The following is a 25,214-nucleotide window of genomic DNA, read 5'->3' on the forward strand; positions in this document are numbered from 1 at the left end:
TGTCTGTTTCCCTCAGCAAAGGCTGTCTGACGCACTAAGTTTCCTCCAGCACTATCCTAACGAATCTTGACATTACCAGTGGTTAATTATCAGTGATCTGTTCGCTGTTCCCTTTGTGGGAATTCACTATGTACAATAGAGCTGCTCTATTTTCTGCATTGTAAAATAAATACAACTAAAAGAAAATCGCTGGGATAAAGTTACGAAAGATATGCTGAACTCTTTATGCAATTCCACCGCTTTGATCCCACATTGATCGTGTTTGCAAGGTTTGATTGGTGACAAATTATGTCAATCAAAATGATAAGTGGGCGTACCCTTTATAGCTCTTGTTGATTGGTGAATTTATCTGTCCATCATAGTTAGTGGGCAGGCAGAGACGAACTCGGGACTCGAGACGTCGGAGAGGACCGATTGGTGGAGACGGACGCCAGTCAGCCGTTCGGGGCGGGACGTGGCCTGGCGGAGGGAGGCTGCGAGTGGACGTAATTCCCGGCGCCAGAGTCCGGTAGTGAAGTAGATTCGGGGTGAGTGTGAGTGGAAAAGGTTGGGGGTGGGAGTGAGTGTGAGTGGAAAAGGTTGAGGGGTGGGGGTGAGTGTGAGCGAAAAAGGTTGGGGGTGGGGGTGAGTGTGAGTGGAAAAGGTTGAGGGGTGGGGGTGAGTGTGAGCGAAAAAGGTTGGGGGTGAGTGTGAGCGAAAAAGGTTGGGGGTGGGGGTGAGTGTGAGTGGAAAAGGTTGGGGGTGGGGGGTGAGTGTGAGTGGAAAAGGTTGGGGGTGGGGGTGAGTGTGAGTGGAAAAGGTTGAGGGGTGGGGGTGAGTGTGAGCGAAAAAGGTTGGGGGTGGGGGTGAGTGTGAGTGGAAAAGGTTGAGGGGTGGGGGTGAGTGTGAGCGAAAAAGGTTGGGGGTGAGTGTGAGCGAAAAAGGTTGGGGGTGGGGGTGAGTGTGAGTGGAAAAGGTTGGGGGTGGGGGGTGAGTGTGAGTGGAAAAGGTTGGGGGTGGGGGTGAGTGTGAGTGGAAAAGGTTGGGGGTGGGGGGTAAGTGTGAGTGGAAAAGGTGGGGGTGGGGGTAAGTGTGAGTGGGAAAGGTGGGGGTGGGAGTGAGTGAGTGGAAAAGGTTGAGGGGTGGGGGTGAGTGTGAGTGGAAAAGGTTGAGGGGTGGGGGTGAGTGTGAGTGGAAAAGGTTGGGGGTGGGGGGTGAGTGTGAGTGGAAAAGGTTGGGGGTGGGGGGTGAGTGTGAGTGGAAAAGGTTGGGGTGGGGGGTGAGTGTGAGTGGAAAAGGTTGGGGGTGGGGGGTGAGTGTGAGTGGAAAAGGTTGGGGGTGGGGGGTGAGTGTGAGTGGAAAAGGTTGGGGGTGGGGGGTGAGTGTGAGTGGAAAAGGTTGGGGGATCGGGTGAGTGTATGTGAAAATGATGGGGGGTGGGGGTGATTGTGAGCAAAAAAGGTTGGGGGTGAGTGGGCCATGACCACAAAACATAGGAGGAAAAAACAGGCCATTCAGCCCTTCGAGTCTGCTCTGCCAATCCATCATGGTTGATCCCAGATCCCACTCAACCCCATACACCTGCCTTCTCGCCATATCCTTTGATGCCCTGACCGATCAGGAAACTATCAATTTCCACTCTAAGTAAACCCAGGGACTTGGCCTCCACTGCAGTCTGTGGCAGAGTATTCCACAGATTAACTACTCTCTGGCTAAAAAAAAATCCTACTTACTTCTGTTCTAATTTTGAGGCTGTACCCCCACCAAAAGGAAACATCCTCACCACATCCACCTTATCTAGTCCTTTCAACATTTGGTAGGTTTCAATGAGATTCCCCTCCCGCCCCCCCCCCCCACATTCTTCGAAATTTCCAGTGAGTACAGGCCCAAAGCTGCCAAACAAACACTCCTCATATGTTAACCCCTTCATTCACTGTCATCCTCATGAACCCCTCTGGACTCTCTCTAATGACAACACATCCTTTCTGAGATATGGGGCCCAAAACTGTTGACAATACTCCAACTGCAGCCTGACTAGTGTCGTATAAAGGCTCAGGATTATCTCCCTGCTTTTATATTCTGTTCCCCTTGAAATAAATGCCAACATTGCACTTGCCTTCTTTACCACAGACTCAACCTGTAAATTAACTTTCTGGAAGTCTTGCATAAGGATTCCCAAGTCCCTGTTTAAAATTTCTTCCTCTTTAGATGATAGTCTGCACTATTGTTCCTTTTACCAAAATACATTACCATCCATTTCCTACACTGTATTCCATCTGCCACTTTTTTGCCCATTCTACCTCAGCACTACCTACCCCTCCACCTATCATCGACAAACTTTGCCACAAGGCCATCAATTCCATTATCTAAATCGTTGAAAAACAATGTGAAAAGTAGCGGTCCCAATACTGACCCTTGAGGAACACCACTAGTCACTGGCAGCCAACCAGAAAACGGTCCTATTTATTCCCACTCACTGCCTCCTGCCTGTCAGCCATTCCTCTATCCATGCCAGTATCTTTCCTGAATCCAATCATATTATGATCACTGCCTCCGAAGGGTTCCTTCATGTTAAGCTCCCTAATAAGATCTGGGTTGTTACACAACACCCAATCTAAGATAGCCTTTCCCCGAGTAGGCTCAAGCACAACCTGCTCTAAAAAGCCATCTGGCAGGTATTCAACAAATTCCATCTCTTGCAACCTGATTTTCCAACTCCCCTTATGTGCTGAAGTCTTCCATTACAATTATGACATGCCTTTTCCAACCCCACATTTTAGCTACAATTTGGAGGCCTTTTTATGGTTTCCCATAATGTTTTTTTTTGCTGTTTCTAAACTCCACCCACGAAGGTTTAACATTCTCTGACCCTATGTCACCTCTTTCTAAAGATGTAATTCCATCTCTTACCAACAGAACCACACCACCACCTATGCCTTACTGCCTGTCCTTTCAATACACAGTATATCCTTTGATGTTAAGCTCCCAACCGTTGGCCTTCTTTCAGCCATGACTCAGTGATGCCTGCAATGTCATTCCGACCAATCTCTAATTGCGCCACAAGTTCATCCATCTTATTCTGAATACTATGCGCATTTACATACAGCACATTCAGTCCTACATTCCTCACCCTTTTGAATTTTGCCTCTGGTACAATGTAACTCTGTCTACACTTGTATCCAATCATTGGCTTGTCCTTCCTTACATTCATGTTATATCATCTACTTGTAAACCTGCTGGCTCATCCTCAGCTCTGTCAAACTGGTTCCTATCCTCCTGCCATATTAGTTTAAACCACTCCCAACAGCTGTAATAAATTTGCCCACGAGGATATTAATCCCCCGCAGATCATCTTCTTCTTCTGTTGTTTTATGGTGGTTGGCAAACCAGCTTTAAGGTGCATTACTGCCACCTGCTAGACTTGTGGTGTTCCGTTTTCAACCAAGTATGTCCTGGAGTACTCTACTTTAGCCAACCTAGTTCAGCCTGCAGATCTCTGTTTGCATCACACTGTAATTGCAATTCCTCTTGCGAATGCTGTATGCGCTCATTAGATAGCAGTGCCACAAACTGTGTTCCTTCCCGAGTTTTTGTCACATGGTTTGCAAGTAATTGCATTACCTCAATTACATTGATTTTATCTGCATCATTTGTAAGACTAAAATCTTCTTGTTTAAGAATATTAATTATCGCATGCTTCACTTTTAAAATTGCTGTTTTTCAGGTCTATCTGCTATTTCCAAGTTTTCCTTTCCTTGAATCATAGCCTGTAATTGTTTACTGAGTCTCGAAGTTCTTCATTTGTTTCCATGTTTTCATTTTATAATCTGAATGTAAATAATTCATTTTGCAACAATTCCTTTTCCTTTTGTAACTTTGTAATAAGTTCCTCCATTTCCAATCTCTTTTCCAACTCACAGTTGTTCTTATTGAGTACTTCTATTTGTTGTTGGAGTTCTGCACAGTTACCCTGGGTTTCAACCATGTTTCTTGTATACATAAAATCTGAGGTGTTTCCTTAAGTTCTGATACATATTTCTTAAATTCTTGACCATTTGCGATAAGACTCCTTGCATTCCATTGTAAAATATATACTGCCAATAAGTCCTGACGAAGGGTCTCGGCCTGAAACGTCGACTGCGCCTCTTCCTATAGATGCTGCCTGGCCTGCTGCGTTCACCAGCAACTTTGATGTGTGTTGCTTGAATTTCCAGCATCTGCAGAATTCCTGTTGTCTGCCATTAATATCCCGCCTCCCCTGCCTGTGAACAGTTTGATCCTCCATTCAGTGTCTCTGACTACTTCCCACCTAACCCCTGTAATACCAAGATATTTTTCTGCAGACTTGACTATAATCTTAATTTTTTTCAGTCCTTTTGTTTGTTTGCGCTCATAACACATCTACCCTAAATAAGCTTTAGTCGGCAATCTTTCTTCATCAAAGTTAATCATAACCGATAAACTATCACACTTTTTTCCGTTTCTTGTAACTTTCAAATGTTTGGTCTCAATAATTTTTGCTCCTTTTATAAAAGTTGCTGGTGAACGCAGCAGGCCAGGCACCATCTGTAGGAAGAGGGACAGTCGACGTTTCAGGCCGAGCTCCTTCGTCCGTCCTGACGAAGGGTCTCGGCCCGAACTGTCGACTATACCTCTTGCTGGAGATGCTGCCTGGCCTGCTGCGTTCACCAGCAACTTTTATGTGTGTTGCTTGAAATTCCAGCATCTGCAGATTTCCTTGTGTTTGCGTTTGCTCCTTTTATGTTCTGTTTAATCTCATCTACAGTAACTTTTGTTGGTATCCCTGAAATAACTCCTCTAGTCCACTTTCTATTGTTGGGTATTGAGCATTGTACTTTTTTGCCGTCTATTTTATTTAATCTTATCACTTTGCCTTGCTGAGCACTATCCTGACAAATCACTAATAGCGATGCATTTCGTAAAATCTTTGCTCTTTTGACCTCGGCTATAAGTTTGTTGATTATCTTCGTCAAATGAAAAGAGTTCCAATCACCAAAAGACGCCCTGTCTTCGCTCAGTTTTATAATTGCTTTAATCTCATCTTTTTTCCATTGTTTTGCTATCCTATTTTGATCATCCCCTGACTCCTCAGAGTTTGACATCTCATACCTATGTTTTCTTTTCGTACTGTTTCCACTCCATTCCTCTTTCCCGCCAACCTCCATCTCTAACTCACTTCCACTATCTGGTTCACCTAGAAACCATAGAAACCATAGAAAAACTACAGCACAGAAACAGGCCTTTTGGCCCTTCTTGGCTGTGCCGAACCATTTTTTTCCTAGTCCCACTGACCTGCACACGGACCATATCCCTTCATACACCTCCCATCCATGTATCTGTCCAATTTATTCTTAAATGTTAAAAAAGAACCCGCATTTACCACCTCGTCTGGCAGCTCATTCCATACTCCCACCACTCTCTGCGTGAAGAAGCCCCTCCTAATGTTCCCTTTAAATTTTTCCCCCCTCACCCTTAACCCATGTCCTCTGGTTTTTTTCTCCCCTTGCCTTAGTGGAAAAAGCCTGCTTGCATTCACTCTATCTATACCCATCATAATTTTATATACCTCTATCAAATCTCCCCTCATTCTTCTACGCTCCAGGGAATAAAGTCCTAACCTATTCAATCTTTCTCTGTAACTTAGTTTCTCAAGTCCTGGCAATATCCTTGTAAACCTTCTCTGCACTCTTTCAATCTTATTTATATCCTTCCTGTAATTTGGTGACCAAAACTGAACACAATACTCCAGATTCGGCCTCACCAATGCCTTATACAACCTCATCATAACATTCCAGCTCTATGTAGAAAGTATTTCAAATACTTACTATATTCCATCACCAAGGGTACTTATTTCCACTGATTCCAAAATACAACCCCTCCCCCCACCTCTGTATTGTATATTCCCTGAGAAAACTTTGCCGCCTTCATTTTTCCCTCCTGTTGAGATCCCCTGTGCACCAATATATCCTGAACTCCATTAACTGGATCATGACTGTCTCTCCTATTCCATTAGTTCCTTCCCAACACTAGATTCTTATCACTAACACTAAAAAATCCCTTCATATTGCTTTGTAACATCTCCACCTATGCTTCTGCTCATGAGATCTGAGTGGTCTCCGGAGTATTCATTTTGGTCCTACTCCTGACCAAAACTCTCCCCGCCGCCTTACTCATCCTCTTCCCCCCCAGATCAAGTGCAACCTGTCCCTTTTGTACAGGTCCCACCTGCCCCATAAGAGGTTCCAATAATCCAGAAATCTGAATCCCTGCCCCCTGCTCCAATTCTTCAGCCACGCATTTATCCTCCACCTCATTCTATTCCTATCCTCACTGTCCCGTGGTACAGGCAGCAATCTGAGATTACTACCCTTGAGGTCCTGCTTCGTACCTTCCTCCCTAACTCCCTATATTCTTGTTTCAGGACCTCCTCCCTCTTTTTAAACCTGTGTCAATATGTGCCATCACGTCTGTGAGTGGGCCCTTTCAGTGTGAGTAAAGGGGGTGAGTGGGCCCAATGAAAGTGAGGAAAGGGAGGTAGTGGGCCCTGTGAGTGTGAGCAAAAGGCTGGTGGGCCCTGTGAGTGTGAGCAAAGTGTGTAGTGGTGAATGGGCCCATTCAGTGAGTATGGGAGGAGGGTCCCTGTGAGAGCAGAGATGGGAGGGAGACGGGGCCTGGTGTGTGTGAGCAAGGGGGTGTGAGTGATGAGTCAGCCCAGTCAGTTAGTAAAGGGGGAGGGGGAGGGAGAGGGGGTTGGTGAGTGTGAGCCAAGGGCATTTTTCCCAGAGAGAGGAGGGCGGTCCCTACAAGTGTGAGTCTACAGTGAGTGAACGAACGCTGGTACAAGCTTCCCTGTGAGTATGGGCAGAGTGTGTTGGTGGGTTTCTGGAGTTAGTGCAGACAAGTGTTTAAATGACAGAACAGTTTCAAGGGGCCTTCTGCTGTCCTTATCGAATACCAGTCCCACCTGTTGCTGACTGCAGTGTGCATTTTGACTCTCGTGACCTCTGACCGCTACATCTCCTTTGCTCGTTAACAACTGGCTGCCGTTTGGTTGCAGTGATGTGGAGCGAGGTGGTCAGCGTCCTGCGCGGCGCTGCCCTGGTGGGCAAGGCTTTCGCGGAGACACGGGTGGATCAGCTGCGATTTTCTGCCTGCAACTCCGTGCTAAGCGTCGGGGTGAAGAAGGCACAAGTCTCCGCCGAGCAGTGCATCAGTTCTCTTCTTACGCAACGGCAGGTAAGGGCCTGGACGATGCTTTGTGTTGCTTGGTTGGGTGGTGGTCAAAGTGGCATTTTGCAGCTCGCATGAGATGCTTCAGCATCATTTTGACCCAGACATGCCAGGTTATGGATTTAGTCCTGTTATCATTGTCCAGGACATCTTCAAGGAGGGATGCCTCAAAGAGGTAGCAGTCATCATTAAATCCCATATTACCCAGGACGTGCCCTCTTCTTATTGCGACCATCAGGGAGGATTAGATTAAATTAGATTAGATTATGAAGACATGCAGTCCTCTTTTATTGTCATTTAGTGATGCATGCATTAAGAAATGATACAATGTTCCTCCAGAATGATAATCACAGAAACACAAGACAAACCAAGACTAAAAAAAACTGACAAAAACCACATAATTATAACATATAGTTACAACAGTGCAAAGCAATACCGTAATTTGATAAGAACAGACCATGGGCACGGTAAAAAATAGTCTCAAAGTCTCCCGAAAGTCCCATCATCTACGCAGACGGTAGAAGGAAGAAAAACTCTCCCTGCCATGAGCTTCCAGCGCTGCAAACTTGCCGATGCAGCACCCTGGAAGCACCCTGACCACAGCCGACTCTTGAGTCCTTCTGAAAACTTCGAGCCTCCGACCAGCCCTTCGACACCGAGCACCATCTCTGTCAAGCGCTTCGACCCCGGCCCTGGCAACAGGCAATAGGCAAAGCCGAGGATTTGGGGCCTTCCCTCCAGAGATTCTCGATTGCACAGTAGCAGCAGCAGCGAAGCGGACATTTCAGAAGTTTCTCCAGATGTTCCTCCGTGCTTCTCACGTCCGTCTCCATCAAATCAGGACTGTGTACGGCATCCTACTTACAAATACGATATCATTTCGGAGCGACCACGCGCACTGCGTCGTGCGGCCATCTGCTCCTCCCCTCAGGAGCCTGAAGACACACACTCAGTGATTCAGGATCAGCTTCTTCCCCTCTGCCATCTGATTTCTGAATGGACATTGAACCTGTCAACACTGACTCACTACTTTTTTAACATTTTTATTTTGACCTACTTATTTAATTTAGCTATTAAATATATATAGTAACTGTAATTCAGTTTTTTCTATTATGTATTGCATTGTACTGCTGTTGCAGAGACAACAAATTTTACGACATATTCCAGTGATATTAAAGCTGATTCTGAAATTGACATACTGTATGTTGTGAGATTCCCCCTTCTCCAGCCCCTTATCTCTTTCCAGCAATCCACTTACCAGCTTTTTATGTCACCTCCTCCCGCTTCCCCTCTCCTGGTTTCACCAATCAGCTACCATCTTGTACTTCTTCCTCCCCTCCACCCACCTTCTTACTCTCGACTATTCCCCCTCCTTTCCCGTCCTGATGAAGGGTCTTGGCTCAAAATGTCAACTGTTTACTCTTTTCCATAGAGTCTGCCTGGCCTGCTGAGTTCCTCCAGCATTTTGTGTGCAGTGCTTTGTGTCTTGAGCATCTGCAGATTGTTTTGTGTTTGTTGTGAAATTTGTTGTTTTGTGGGAACAGTACAGTGCAAGGCAATAAAATCACTAAGAGACATCAATCAATCAGTAATTAATTTGAAAGAGGAATAGTGAGGTAGAGGCACTCATGGACTGTTCAGAACTCTGCTGGTGGAGGGGACGAAGCTGTTCCTAAATTGTTCACTGAGTGTGCACCTCCTCTCTGATGGAGGAGTAATGAGAAGGGGGCATGTTCTGGGTGGGGAGGGTCCTTAATGATGGATGCTGCCTTCTTGAGGCAGCGCCTTTTGAAGGTGTCCTCGATGGTGGGGAGCATTCAGAATCAGGTGCTGTAAGTTACCAAAGATAAGGAATGCAAAAGAGGAACAGTGAGGTAGTGTTCTTTGGACTGTTGAGAAATCTGAAACACGCAAGAGCAGTGGTCCCCAACCACCGGGCTGCGGACGGGTACCGGGCCGCGAGGAAACTATGTGAGTCAACTGCACCTTTCCTCATTCCCCGTCATGCCCACTGTTGAACTTGAACGCACGCAAGGTCATCAGTCGGTCATTAACCTACAACTACTCGATGAGTAAAAAATAAACGTCGCTTGAGAGTTTCTTTGGAAGAGATGGTAGGGGACATAAAAGGCCTAACGATGATGATAACGCAGAGACAGCCGAGGCCGAGACTGCAAAAAAAAGAAAGCTTTCTTCAACAGAAAATACGACGAGTCATACATAAAATATGGCTTTATTGCGACCGGTGATTCGCACGCACCAAGCCCCCTGTGTGTGATATGTAGAGACAAGCTGTTTAATGAGGCAATGAAGCCTCAAAACTGCTTCGGAACCTTGAGTCCAAGCACCCTGCACTTAAAGAGAAACTCATTGAGTTTTTTGAGCGGAAAAAACGTGAGCAAGCGGGACAGAAGGAAGTGCTGAGAGACACCACCTCCATAAATGCTGCTGCTCTGAGAGCGTCGTACTTAGTGGCTGGCCGTATTGCTAAGGCTAAGAAGCCTTTCACTGTTGGTGAAGAACTGACTCTGCCTGCTGCCAAGGACATGTGCCGTGAACTGTTGGGAGAAGCTGCAGCTAACAAGGTGGCACAGGTTTCTCTTTCAGCTACCACAGTTTCAAGGAGAATCAATGACATAGCGGAGGACATCGAAGCCCAGCTGTTGGAACGGCTTAATGAGTCTGGTTTCACTACCGAGTCAAAGAGGTTGCTTCTGAATGCCAGTCTACACACTGTGTCACACACAGGGAAATGCTGGCTAGCCGAAAAATGTCACCTGATCTTAACAGCATATTGAGTGACGTTGTTGAAGTTATCAATCACATCAAAGCAAAAGCCCTCAACTCACGTCTGTTTGAGCAGATTTGTGAGGAAATGGATGCAGAGCACAAACGCCTTCTCTTACACACTGAAGTCAGGTGACTATCAAGGGGGAGAGCCCTGGCCAGGGTTTTTGAGTTAAGAGAGCAGCTACAGAGATTTCTTTCAGGAATAAAGTTACCACTGGCAGCCCACTTCAGTGACAAGGAGTGGATAGCAAAACTCGCTAATCTGTGTGACATCTTCAACCCGCTCAATGAACTCAATTCGTCACTTCAGGGGAGAAACATAGAAACATAGAAAATAGGTGCAGGAGTAGGCCATTCGGCCCTTCGAGCCTGCACCGCCATTTATTATGATCATGGATGATCATGGCTGATCATCCAACTCAGAACCCCGCCCCAGCCTTCCCTCCATACCCCCTGACCCCCGTAGCCACAAGGGCCATATCTAACTCCCTCTTAAATATAGCCAATGAACTGGCCTCAACTGTTTCCTGTGGCAGAGAATTCCACAGATTCACCACTCTCTGTGTGAAGAAGATTTTCCTCATCTCGGTCCTAAAAGGCTTCCCCTCTATCCTCAAACTGTGGCCCCTCGTTCTGGACTTCCCCAACATCGGGGACAATCTTCCTGCATCTAGCCTGTCCAATCCCTTTAGGATCTTATACGTTTCAATCAGATCCCCCCTCAATCTTCTAAATTCCAACGAGTACAAGCCCAGTTCATCCAGTCTTTCTTCATATGAAAGTCCTGCCATCCCAGGAATCAATCTGGTGAACCTTCTTTGTACTCCCTCTATGGCAAGGATGTCTTTCCTCAGATTAGGGGACCAAAACTGCACACAATACTCCAGGTGTGGTCTCACCAAGGCCTTGTACAACTGCAGTAGTACCTCCCTGCTCCTGTACTCGAATCCGCTCGCTATAAATGCCAGCATACCATTCACCTTTTTCACCGCCTGCTGTACCTGCATGCCCACTTTTAATGACTGGTGTATAATGACACCCAGGTCTCGCTGCACCTCCCCTTTTCCTAATCGGCCACCATTCAGATAATAATCTGTTTTCCTATTTTTGCCACCAAAGTGGATAACTTCACATTTATCCACATTAAATTGCATCTGCCATGAATTTGCCCACTCACACAACCTATCCAAGTCACCCTGCATCCTCTTAGCATCCTCCTCACTGCTAACACTGCCACCCAGCTTCGTGTCATCTGCAAACTTGGAGATGCTGCATTTAATTCCCTCATCCAAGTCATTAATATATATTGTAAACAACTGGGGTCCCAGCACTGAGCCTTGCGGTACCCCACTAGTCACTGCCTGCCATTCTGAAAAGGTCCCGTTTATTCCCACTCTTTGCTTCCTGTCTGCTAACCAATTCTCCACCCACACCAATACCTTACCCCCAATACCGTGTGCTTTAAGTTTGCACACTAATCTCCTGTGTGGGACCTTGTCAAAAGCCTTTTGAAAATCCAAATATACCACATCCACTGGTTCTCCCCTATCCACTCTACTAGTTACATCCTCAAAAAATTCTATGAGATTCGTCAGACATGATTTTCCTTTCACAAATCCATGCTGACTTTGTCCGATCATTTCACCGCTTTCCAAATGTGCTGTTATCACATCCTTGATAACTGACTCCAGCAGTTTCCCCACCACCGACGTTAGGCTAACCGGTCTATAATTCCCTGGTTTCTCTCTCCCTCCTTTTTTAAAAAGTGGAGTTACATTAGCCACCCTCCAATCCTCAGGAACTAGTCCAGAATCTAACGAGTTTTGAAAAATTATCACTAATGCATCCACTATTTCTTGGGCTACTTCCTTAAGCATTCTGGGATGCAGACCATCTGGCCCTGGGGATTTATCTGCCTTCAATCCCTTCAATTTACCTAACCACTTCCCCACTAACATGTATTTTGCTCAGTTCCTCCATCTCACTGGACCCTCTGTCCCTTACTATTTCTGGAAGATTATTTATGTCCTCCTTAGTGAAGACAGAACCAAAGTAATTATTCAATTGGTCTGCCATGTCCTTGCTCCCCATAATCAATTCACCTGTTTCTGTCTGCAGGGGACCTACATTTGTCTTTACCAGTCTTTTCCTTTTTACATATCTATAAAAGCTTTTACAGTCCGTTTTTATGTTCTCTGCCAGTTTTCTCTCATAATCTTTTTTCCCCTTCCTAATTAAGCCCTTTGTCCTCCTCTGCTGAACTCTGAATTTCTCCAAGTCCTCAGGTGAGCCACTTTCTCTGGCTAATTTGTATGCTTCTTCTTTGGAATTGATACTATCCCTAATTTCTCTTGTCAGCCACGGGTACACTACCTTCCTTGATTTATTCTTTTGCCAAACTGGGATGAACAATTGTTGTAGTTCATCCATGCAACCTTTAAATGCTTGCCCTTGCATATCCACCGTCAATCCTTTAAGTGTCATTTGCCAGTCTATCTTAGCTAATTCACGTCTCATATCTTCAAAGTTACCCCTCTTTAAGTTCAGAACCTTTGTTTCTGAATTAACTATGTCACTCTCCATCTTAATGAAGAATTCCACCATATTATGGTCACTCTTACCCAAGGGGCCTCTCATGACAAGATTGCTAATTAACCCTTCCTCATTGCTCAAAACCCAGTCCAGAACAGCCTGCTCTCTAGTTGGTTCCTCGACATGTTGGTTCAAAAAACCATCCCGCATACATTCCAAGAAATCCTCTTCCTCAGCACCTTTACCAATTTGGTTCACCCAATCTACATGTAGATTGAAGTCACCCATTATAACTGCTGTTCCTTTATTGCACACATTTCTAATTTCCTGTTTAATGCCATCTCCAACCTCACTACTACTGTTAGATGGCCTGTACACAAGTCCCACCAGCGTCTTCTGCCCCTTAGTGTTACGCAGCTCTACCCATATCGATTCCACATCTTCCCGGCTTATGTCCTTCCTTTCTATTGCGTTAATCTCTTCTTTAACCAGCAACGCCACCCCACCTCCCCTTCCTTCATGTCTATCCCTCCTGAATATTGAATATCCCTGAACGTTGAGCTCCCATCCCTGGTCACCCTGGAGCCATGTCTCTGTGATCCCAACTATATCATAATCATTAATAACAATCTGCACTTTCAATTCATCCACCTTATTATGAATGCTCCTTGCATTGACACACAAAGCCTTCAGGCACTCTTTTACAACTCTCTTAGCCCTTATACAATTATGTTGAAAAGTGGCCCTTTTTAATGCTTGCCCTGGATTTGTCGGCCTGCCACTTTTACTTTTCTCCTTAGTACTTTTTGCTTCTACCCTCACTTTACACCCCTCTGTCTCTCTGCACTGGTTCCCATCCCCCTGTTGTGAACTAACCTCCTCACGCCTAGCCTCTTTAATTTGATTCCCACCCCGCAACCATTCTAGTTTAAAGTCACCTCAGCAGCCCCCGCTAATCTCCCTGCCAGGATATTGGTTCCCCTAGGATTCAAGTATAACCCGTCCTTTTTGTACAGGTCACGCCTGCGCCAAAAGAGGTCCCAATGATCCAAAAACTTGAATCCCTGCCCCCTGCTCCAATCCCTCAGCCACGCATTTATCCTCCACCTCATCGCATTCCTACTCTCACTGTCGAGTGGCACAGACAGTAATCCCGAGATTACTACCTTTGCAGTCCTTTTTCTCAACTCCCTTCCTAGCTCCCTATATTCTCCTTTCAGGACTTCATCCCTTTTCCTACCTATGTCATTGGTACCTATACGTACCACAACCTCTGGCTCCTCACCTTCCCACTTCAGGATATCTTGGACACGATCAGAAATATCCCGGACCCTGGCACCAGGGAGGCAAACTACCATCTGGGTCTCTGGACTGCGTCCACAGAATTGCCTATCTGACCCCCTTACTATCGAGTCCCCTATCACAACTGCCCTCCTCTTCCTTGCCCTACCCTTCTGAGCTACAGGGCCAGACTCTGTGCCGGAGGCACGGCCACTGTCGCTGATGAGAATGACAGCTGTCTTCAAATTGGCAGATAAAGTGTCTGCTTTCAAAGCCAAACTGGAACTGTGGGGATGGTGAGTGGACAGGGGCATATTTGACATGTTCCCAACATTAGCTGGGATTTTGGGAGAGAATGAGGCTGCACCGTCCTTCTCACAGCTGTCGACCGAATTCGAGCATTACTTCCCAACCGCAAATGACCCAAGACGTGCAAAGGAATGGGTCCGTGACCTCTTTGTGAATGTCCCCGGTGAATCATCCATGTCAGCGTGGGAAGAAGATCAACTCCTTGAGCTTGCAAATGACGGTGGGCTGAAAGGTATGTTTGACATAACATCTCTGCTGGCATTCTGGATCAAAGTCAAGGCTGAATATCCTGAGATAGCCACGAAAGCACTGAAAACTTTGCTTCCATTTCCAACATCATATCTCTGTGAAGCGGAGTTTTCTGCAATGAATGCAATGAAAACTAAATTGCGGAATAGACTGGACATAAGGAACCCCCTTATGACTTGTAATTGACTTATCACTATATTCATGCAAGGAAAATATGCGCTGTGTGTTGTTAGATAAACCTTTTTAGAAACAAAATTGAGCTTATTAGCCACTGATAAGTGACTTATAGTTGACTTATCACCCATATTCCGGTCGTGATTAACACTCCCCCAGCGCCCCCCCCCCACCAAGTTGGTTGGTCCACCCACAAGAATATTGTCAATATTAAACCGGTCCGCAGTGCAAAAAAGGTTGGGGACCCCTGCACAAGTGACTGAATCTTGTTCTTAGTTTGTGAGCTGTATTATAATGGGTGAATCATAGTCACAGAGCTCAGAAACAAGCTTCTTGTTCTACTGAGCCTGCAACAGTAGATCATAGAACATCACAGCACTGTACAGGCCATTTGGCCCATAATGTTGTGCTGACATTTTACCATGCTCTAAAGATTAATCTAACCCTTCCCTCCTGACTTGATGCACAAGGGCGAGGGTTCCCAACCTGGGGTCCATGGCATAAAAACGATTGGGAACCCCTGCACCAGGGGAACTTTACAGCGGCCAGTCAACCTTCCAAACTGGAAGGTTGGAGCACCCACAGGAAACTGGAGCACCCACAGGAGTCCCACACGGTCACAGGGAGAATGTATAAATACCACACACATTATCAAAGCAGGATCACTGAGGCAAGGGCTCTGCAAATTGTACTGCCATCCCACTCAACGCCACTGTGTACATACAAAGTACACACTTAAAAAACGCTTGGGGCTGCGATTGTTTAAAAGTCGTCTCAGTGTCCAGGAAACCATCTGCTAAGAGGCCAGCATGGATTTAAGATTAAAACTCTACCCAGCGGCAGTAAAGCAGAGGAAAAGACTTGATAGAAATAGAATGAGGTGGCAGATAAATGTGTGGAGCAGGGGGCAGAGATTCAGATTTCTGGATCCTTGGGACCTCTTCTGAAGTGGGTGTGATCTGTACAAAAGGGACAGATTGCACTTGAGTCCCAGGGGGTCCAACATCCTTGCAAACAGGTTTTCCAGAACTGTTGGGAGTGGTTTAACCTAATATGGCAGGGGGCTGGGAATCAGTACGATAGAGCGGATGATGAGCTAGCAGAATATGAATGTAAGGAAGGACAAGCCAATGATTGGGTACAAATGCAGATAGTTCAAGGAGTTAAATTGTACCACAGAGGAAAAATTCAAAAGGGGCGAAGAATGCAGGACTGAAGGTGCTGTATTTACATGCACATACTATTTGGAATAAGGTGGATGAACTCGTGGCGCAATTGGAGATTGGTTGGTATGATGTTGTGGACATCACTGAGTCGTGGCTGAAAGAAGGTCATAGTTGGGAGCTTAACGACACAGAATATACTTTGTATCAAAAGGACAGGCTGGAAGGCATAGGCAGTGGAATCACATCTTTAGAAAGAAGTGATGAATGTCGAATCTTTGTGGGTGGAGTTAAGAAACTGCAAGGGTAAAAAAAAACATTATGGGAATCATATATAGGCTCCAAATAGTAGCCAAGATGTGACGTTGAGATTGCAAAGGGAGCTGGAAAAAGTATGTAATAAGGGTAGTGTCACAATTTTAATAGGGGACTTCAATTTGCAAGGGGATTGGGAAAATCAAGTTGATGTCAGATGACAAGAGAGGGAATTTGTTGGATGCCTACAAGATGACTTCTTAGAGCAGCTTGTGCTTAAGTCTACTTGGGGAAAGGCTATCTTAGATTGGGTGTTGTGTAATAATCCAGGTTTTGTTAGGGAGCTTAAGGTAAAAGAACCTTTAGGAGGCAGTGATCATAATATGATTGAGTTCGTACTAGAATTTGAGAGGGTGCAGCATAACTCACATGTATCAGTATCGTATTGGAATAAAGGGAATTACAGAGGCATGAGAGAGGAGCTTGCCCAGATGAATTGGAGGAGGATACTGGCAGGGATGACAGCAGAGCAGAAGTGGCTGAAGTTTCTGGGAACAGTTCACAAGGCGCAGGATAGGTATGTCCCACAGAAGAAATTGTTCTCAAATGGCAAGGGTAGGCAACTGTGGCTGACAGGGGAAGTTATTGAAATGCATAAAAGCCAAGGAAAGGGCATATAAGGTATTAAAGTGAGTGGGAAGTTGGATGATTGGAAAATCATCCAACAAAAGGCAACTAAAAAAGCCATAAGAAGGGAAAAGGTGAAATACGAGGGCAAACTAGCCAATAATATAAAGCAGGACATTAAAAGTTTTGTTCAATTTTACAAGGAGTAAAGGGAGGTGAGAGTTGATATTGGACCACTAATGCTGGTGAGATAGCAATGGAGGCCAGAGAAATGGCGGAAGAACTTAATGGGTATCTTGCATCAGTCTTCACTGTGGAAGACACTAGCAAACAGTGTGTCTGAGGTTCGTGAGTGTCAGGGAGCAGGAGATAGCAGATGCATTGGGTATGATCTTTCAAGAATCAAATAGATTCTGGCATGTTTCCGGAGGACTGGAAAATTTCAAATGTCATTCTACTCTTTAAGAAGGGAGTAAGGCAAAAGAAATGAAAGTAGCCTAACCTCAGTGGTTGGGAAAGTGTTGGAGTCTACTATTAAGGATGAGGTTTCAGTGTACTTGGAGACTAATGATAAAATTAGTCAAAGTCAGCATAGTTTCTGTAAAGGGATATCTCGCCTGACAAGTCTGTTAAGAGTTCTTCGAGGAAGTAACAAACAGGGTGGACAAAGGAGAGGCAGTGGATGTCATTTACTTGGATTTTCAGAAGGCATTTGATAAGGTGCCACACATGAGACAGTCCCATGGCTTTGCAGGAAAGATACTGGCATGGATAGAGGAATGACTGACAGGCAGAAGGCACCCAGTGGGAATAAAGGGGGCCTTCACTGGTTGGCTGCCAGTGACTAGTGGTCAGGGGACAGTATTGGGACCGCTACTTTTCACATTGTTTGTCATTTATTTGGATAATGGAATTGATGGCTTTGTGGCAAAGTTTGCAGATGATACGAAGATAGGTGGAGGGGTAGGTAGTGCCGAGGAAGCAATGTGATTGCAACAGGACTTAGACAAATTGGAAGAATGGGCAAAAAAGTGGCAGCTGGAATACAGTGCTGGGAAATGTATGATAATGCATTTTGGTAAAAGGAACAATAGTGCAGACTATTATCTAAATGGGGAAAAATTCAAACATCAGAGGTACAGATGGACTTGGGAGTCCTCGTGCAAGACTCCAGAAGGTTAACTTACAGGTGAGTCTGTGGTAAAGAAGGCAAATGCAGTGCTGGCATTTATTTCAAGGGGAATAGAATATAAAAACAAGGAGATAATGCTGAGGCTTTATAAGACACTAGTCAGGCTGCACTTGGAGTATTGTCAACTGTTTTGGGCCCCATATCTCAGAAAGGATGTGTAGTCATTGGAGAGAGTCCAGAAGAGGTTCATGAGGATGACTCCAGGAATGAAGGGGTTAACATATGACGAGTGTTTGGCAGTTTTGGACCTGAAGTCAGTGTAATTTAGAGGAGAGAGAGTGTGTGTGTGTGTGAAATCTCATGAAGCACTACTGAATGTTGAAAGGACTAGATAAGGTGGATTGGAGAGGATGTTTCCTATGGTGGGGATATCCAGAATTCAAGGGCACAGCCTCAAAATTGAGGGGCAACCCTTTAGAACTGAGGTAAGGAGGAATTTTTTTTAACCAGAGTGTAGTGAATCTCTGGAATGCTCTGCCACAGACAGCTGTGGCAGCCAAGACCGTGGGTATATTTAAAGCGAAAATTGGTAGTTTCCTGATTGGTCAGGATATCAAAAGTTTTGGTGAGGAGGCAGGTGTATGGGATTGAGTGAGATCCGGAACCAGCCGTGATGGAATGGCAGAGCAGACTGGGTGGGCTGAATGGCCTAATTCTGCTCCCATGTCTTGTGGTCTTATGGATTTGGTGTCTCTGAGCTGCGTAAATGCATGACTATGCTGAAATGGCCCCACGCATAAATCATTTGTTGCTGCGCAGCTGGAATTGGAAACAGCCAGAAAAAGTTTATGAAATATGAAAAATTTTCTTTATTGTACTGTATTTCATTATACCCTTCAATTAATAAATAAAATCAAAACTATATGATTTTTCAGTTTTCATTCTAAATATTCATTGTAAGGATATTACAAACAAAAAACATTTAAAGTACTGCACAGTTTTCAGGCCGTGTAAAAGTTTACTGTTCAGAGCAATGGTTGGTTTGCACAGCTGTAAAATAAATTCGAGCGAACGTTGCTGGCGTGTATCCTAGTATTCCAACTATAGGAAAATACAGGCCACACCTGCATTACGGCCTTTCATAGAACTACACGGCACAGACAGTACAGGCCCTTTGACCCACAAAGTGCTGTCAGCCTTTTAACCTACTCTAAGATCAATCTAACCCTTTCCTCCTACAAAGCCCTTCATTTTTCTTTCATCCACGTGTCTATCTAAGAGTCTTTTAAAGGTCTCTAATGTATCTGCCTCTTCCACCACTCCATACACCCACATTCTTTGCAGATAAAAAAAATTATTTTTGGGGACATCCCTCCCCAATACTTTCCTCCAATCACCTTAAAATCATGCTCACTCATATTAGCCATTTCTGCCCTGGCGAAAAAGGCACCGGTTATTCATTTGTCTCTGGAATCCACATGGAGGGGAGGAGAAGATGATGGCGTGACGCAGCGTGCGCGGCTGCTCCGAATTGATATCATATTTGTTAAATAGGGGCCATGCACGATCCTGATTTGATGGAGGCGGACATGAGAAGCACGGACAAACATCTGGAGAAACTTCTGAAATGCCTGCTTCGCTGCCGCTGCGCGATCAAGAATCTCCAGAGGGGAAGGCCCCAAATCCTTGGCTTTGCCTATTGCCTGTTGCCAGGGCCAGGGTCGAAGTGCTCGGCAGAGTTGGTGTTCGGTGTCAGAGGCTCGAAGTTCGGACGGACTCAGAGTCGGACTGTGGTCGGGTGCTTCCGGGATGCTGCATCGGCAAGTTTGCGGCGCTGGAAGCTCATGGTAGGGAGAGTTTCTCCCTTCAACCATCTGCGTAAGATGATGGGACCTTCAAGAGACTTTGAGACACTTTTTTTTACCGTGCCCATGGTTTGTTCTTCATCAAATTACGGTATTTGCTTTGCACTGTTGAAACTATATGTTATAATTATGTGGGTTTTGTTAGTTTTTTTTTAGTCTTGGTTCGTCTTGTGTTTCTGTGATATCATTCTGGAGGAACAAATTGTATCATTTCTTAATGCATGCATTACTAAATGACAATAAAAGCAGACTGTGTGTCCTCATAATCTAATCTAATCTAATCTCTTATCATCTGGTACACCTTGTATCAAGTCACCTCATCCTCCTTCACTCCAAAAAGAAAAGCCCTCACTTGCTCAGCGTATCCCCAGCAAGGGAAATTCTCCCTTGCAGAAATCACATAATCACCTAAAAATCTGAGGTGGTGGAATGAATCTCCTCCAATGGAATTCATATGTGGATGTGAGACATTTTTTTAAACTGTTAACCACAAGAAATTCTGCAGATGCTGGGAATCCACAGCAACACATGCACAAAATTCTGGTGGTCAGGCAGCCTCTATGGAAATGAATAAACAGTCGATGTTTGGGGATGAGACCCTTCATCAGGACTGGAAAGGAAGATGCCAGAATAAAAAGGTAGGAAGAGGGCAAGGAGGCTAGCTGAAAGTTGATAGGTGAAGCCAGGTGGGTGGGAAAGATAAAGGGCTGGAGAGGAAGGAATCTGATAGGAGAGGAGAGTGGACCGTAGGAGAAAGGGAAGGAGGGGACTCAGAACGAAGTGAGAAGAGGTAAATGGCCAGAGTGGGGAATAGAAGAAGAGGGGAGGGGGAGGGAGTTTTTTTTTAACCGGAAGGAGAAATCAATATTCATGCCATCATCTTGGAGGCTACCCAGACAGAATATAAGTTGTTGCTTCACTACCTTGAGGATGGCCTCATCCTGGCACAAGAGGAGGCCATGGACTGGCAGGTTGGAAGGGGAATGAGTATCTGAAGTAAAATGTTTGGCCTCTGGGAAGTTCTACTTTTGGTGGGTGGAGCAGAGGTGCAGGACAAAATGGTCCCCCAGTTTACGACTGGTCTCACCAGTGTAGAGGAGCACCAGACACAGCAGACAACCCCAGCAGATCTGCAGGTGAAGTGTTGCCTCACCTGAAAGGACTGTTTGGGGGCCCTGAATGGAGGTGAGGGAGGAGGTGAATGGGCAGGTGTGGCACTTATGCTGCTTGCAGGGGATAAGTGCCAAGAGGGAGATTAGCGTAGAGGTTTGAGTGGACAAGGGAATTGTGGAGGGAGCAATTCCTTGTGGAAAGTGGAGAGAGTGGAGAGGTAAAGATATGTTTAGTGGTAGGATCCCTTTGGAGATGGTGGAAGCTGTGGAGGATAATGTGTTGTGATACAGGGAGATGATAAGACCACATTACAGAAAATCATGATAGGACTGTTTACTAGGAACGGAACTCCACTCCCATAATTCAGGGCTTGTCTATATCTTGTAAATTATCCTGACCTGGAGGGTAATGAGGTGGGTAAACATGCCACTGCGCATGTCCACCCACCCAGGCATTCTGTCAGAGAGCACTGAGTGAGAATGTGCCCTCAGTGGCCACTTTATGCCTGTGATCAGGTGGTACATTTGCTATATTGAAGAGGCATTTGAATAGCTACATGAAGTGGAAGGGTTATGGGCTGAATGCAGACAACTGGAACTAGCAAAGGGGATGCTGTGGTCAGCATGGGCCAATTGGGCCGAAGGGCCTGTTTCTATGCTGGATTACTCTATGTACACTTTACTTACAGTATGTGTGTACACCTGCTTGGTAATAATCTAATCAGCCAATCACATGGCAGCAACTTTTTTATACATAAAAAACATGCAGACACGGTCAAAAGATTCAGTTGGTGTTCAGACCAACTGTCACTATCGGGAAGAAATGTGATCTAAGTGACTTTGCCTGTGGAATGATTGTTAGTGCTAGATGGGGTGGTTTGAGTATCTCAGGAACTGCTGATCTCCTGGGATTTTCATGCATAACAGTCTCTAGCTCTTGAAGAAAATGGTGTGAAAAACAAAAAAAGATCATCCAGTGAGTGGCAGTTCTGTGGGTGAAATTACCTTACTAATGAGAGAGGTCAGATGAGAATGGCCGGACTGGTTCAAGCCAACAGGAAGGTGATAGTAACTCAAATAACCACAGGTTACAACAGTGGTGTGCTGAAGAGTATCTTTAAATGCACAACATGTTGAACCTTGAAGTGGATGGGCTACAGCAGTAGAAGACCAGGTTCCACTCCTGTACCTTGTAAATTAGCCACTGAGTATATACTGAAACATGTATTTTTATGCAGATGCTGCTGGGCTAGAGAGCTGAAGGTATTAGCCATGCAAGAGAATGGGTGGTGGCCGAGCTTATAAGTTTGTGGACACTCTTAGCCTTTCCCCAGGGTTGGGGAGTCCAAAGCTGGAGGACATGAATAGAATAGAACTTTGTTGTCATTTCTTAGTACAACGAGATTGTGGTGCTCCAATCCGTGCAAAACAGATATTTACAATGCATGTGCGACGGTTTAATAAAAAAGTCCATTTACATGCAACAAATGACTTTGATAGTCCATAACACTGGAAGGCCATGGGCAAGCCGGGAAGTAGCATTATTCAGCTACACAACAGCTCTCAGCACACCATTGGCATCGAGAGTTGTAAGATAAGAGGGGAGAGATTTGAAAGAGGTCAGAGAGCTAACTTCTTTACACAGCGTAAATGAGCTGCCAGAGGAAGTGGTCAGGTGGTACATTTGCTATATTAAAGAGGTATTTGAATAGCTACATGGAGTGGAGAGGTTATGGGCTCTTGGAGCCGTGTCACCCAGCAGCCCATGTGGTTACAGGGAGAACATACAAAATCGTTACAGCCCTTTGCGGGAATTGAACTCCGCTCTTACAGCTGGCACTGTAAGGGGTTGTCCTAATCGCTGACCTACCATGCCGTGAAGCAAGAGTTGGTAGGTGATATTCTGAAACTGAATTGCATACTTAGGTCCCATTGGGCCTGGTAGCTAGTCTTTTCATCTGCCTTTTGTCATGTGTCATGTTGTTAATTAACTTGCAGAGGGGTGTCCGAGAATTTAAAGAAGAAACAGCTTCTTATGAGGCAGAAGATAATGCTTCGCTGTGGAACTTTGCGTCGGAAATGGCTCCTGAGTACTCTGCTGGCGATAGAACAGGAGGGCACCACGGATCGCCAGACTCTTCGCAGGGTGGGAGTCCATCTGGCGCTGGAGCTTCACAGAAACAGGATGTTGCCCCTCCAGCAGGTAGAGGTTTTGCAAGAGGCGCAGGGCCAACTAGCCCTGGTGTGGGGCAGACGAGGTCGTTCCATGACAAGACCTCGGTGAGGGGCCTGACACCCGAAGACATTGCCCAAGCCAGAGACACCAAACAAAGCAGAGAGAAATTGACTCAGCACAGAACACCAAAGCAAACGGTAAGGTCTCTGTAAGTTGTTTATGTTACATGGAAACATACAGTGAAGTGCTTCATTTTTGTGTCAGCAACCAACACAGTCCAAGGTTAGTGCTGGCGGTAGTCCACAAGTGTCAGCATGCTTCCAGTGCCAACAGAGCACGCCCACAACTCACTATACCCAATCTGTATGTCTTTGGAATGTATTCTCTCATCTTCTGAGGTCAATTTTCCTTTCGTGAAAAGACTTGCTCTAGTTTTTGGTGCTGGACTCATCACCAGCCAAGGAGAGATCAAGACAAATTGTCAGCTCTGTTTGTATGTTATATACTTTGATCAAACCAGAAGCTCCCTCAACACAGGTGCACCAGAAGGCTGTATTCCAAGTTCAAAGTAAATTTTATATCAAAGTACATATATGTCACTTCATACATCCCTGAGATTCACTTTTCTTGTGGGCATACTCAATAACTGTAGAAATGTAACTATAACAGGAGCAATGAATATCTGCCCTTCTGAGGAGTTCAAACAGCGTGCAAAAGATGACAAAATGTGCAATTACAAAAATAAATAATAAATAATTAAGCAATAAATATGAGAATGAGATGAAGAGTCCTTGAAAGTGAGTCCATAAGTTGTGGGTACATTTCAATGATGGGGTAAGTGAAGTTATTCCCTTTGGTTCAAGAGCCTGATGGTTGAGGGGTAATAATTGCTCCCGAACCTGGTGATGTGGGTCCTGAGGCTCCTGTACCCTTTTTCCTGATGGCAGCAGCAAGAAGAGAGCATGTCCTGAGGGGTTGGGGGTGTCTCTGATGATGGATGCTGCTTTCCTACGACAGAGTTTCATTTAGATGTGCTCCATGGTGGGGAGGGTTTTAACTATGATGGACTGGTCTGAATCCACTACTTTTTGTAGTTTTCCATTCAAGGGCGTTGGTGCTTTCATACCAGGCTGTGATGCAGCCAGTTAATACACTCTCCACTACACGTTTATTGAAGCTTGTCAAAGTTTTAGATATCAGGCCAAATGTTTGCAAACTTCTCAGGAAGTAGAGGCACTGTCATGCTTTCTTTGTAGTTGCACTTGTGTGCTGGGCCCAGAACAGGTCCTCTGAAATTCCTCTGAGGAATTTAAAGTTGCTGACTCTCTCCACCTCTGATCCTCCAATGTGGACTGGCTCATGAACCTCTGGTTTCCTCCTCCTGAGGTCTATAATCAGCTCCTTGGTCTTGCTGACATTGAGTGAGAGGTTGTTGTCATGACACCACTCAACCTTTCGCCACTCAGATTTTCAAACTCCCTCCTATGTGCTGATTCATCTGCACCTTTGATTGGGTCCATGACAGAGTGTCATCAGCAAACGTGAATATGGCATTGGACACACGGTCATAAGTGTAAAGCAAGCGTGCTTAACCCCCTGCTCTAGTTATGACTGTGAGGCTAAGCGCAGCTTCAATCGCATTTAACTTTCCTGATGATGCTAATGTTGTAGACCGAAGCAAAGATGATGGAATAAGCATATAAGAGGGAGGTTGAAAATCTGCCTGAGTGGTTCCACGATAACAACATCTCACTCAACATCAGCAAGACCAAGGAGCTGATAAGTGAATTCAGGAGGAGGAAATCAGAGGTCCATGAACCAGTCCTCATCGGGGGATCAGAGGTGGAGACAGTCAGCAACACACAGAAAATGCTGGCGGAACTCAGCAGGTCAGGCGTCATCTGTGGAGGGAAATAAACAGTCGTGTTTTGGGCCAAGACCCTCCTCCAGGACCAGAAATGAAGGGGGAAGATGCCATAATAAGAAGGTGGGGGGAAGGGAAGGCGAATAACTGGAAGGTGATGGGTGAAACCAGGTGGGTGGGAAAGGTCAAGAGCTAGAGAGGAAGGAATCTGATACGAGAGTGGACCGTTGGAGAAAGGGAAGGGAGGGGACCCATGGGGAGGTGATAGGCAGATGAAAAGAGATGTTATCATTTCAGAGGACCTGTCATGGGTTCAGCACACAAATGCTATTCTGGAGAAAGCATGGCAGCACCTCTACTTCATTTGGAGTTTGTGAAGATTCGGTGCGACATCTAAAACTTTGACAAACTCCTATAGATGTGTGATGGAGTGTATATTGACAGGTGTTAGAATT

The 25,214-nt window shown here is 45.4% G+C and overlaps 1 protein-coding gene across 2 annotated transcripts in view; it reads left to right on the forward strand.

The window, feature by feature from the left end:
- The first annotated feature begins 398 nt into the window (after positions 1 to 398).
- coq8b (coenzyme Q8B) overlaps positions 399 to 25,214 on the forward strand; it is a 101,508-nt gene continuing 76,692 nt past the window's right edge. The window contains exons 1-3 of one of the 2 annotated variants that reach the window (XM_063063503.1): positions 399 to 527; positions 7,058 to 7,236; positions 22,718 to 23,092. In XM_063063503.1, the coding sequence (XP_062919573.1) occupies positions 7,060 to 7,236; positions 22,718 to 23,092 (552 nt within the window). In that variant the 5' untranslated portion in view covers positions 399 to 527; positions 7,058 to 7,059. The remainder of the gene's footprint in view (positions 528 to 7,057; positions 7,237 to 22,717; positions 23,093 to 25,214) is intronic. The other variant, XM_063063504.1, reaches the window with a different exon arrangement.

This window comes from Mobula hypostoma, chromosome 12 (genome assembly GCF_963921235.1).
Source record: "Mobula hypostoma chromosome 12, sMobHyp1.1, whole genome shotgun sequence".
In the NCBI taxonomy this organism is placed as follows: Eukaryota; Metazoa; Chordata; class Chondrichthyes; order Myliobatiformes; family Myliobatidae; genus Mobula; species Mobula hypostoma.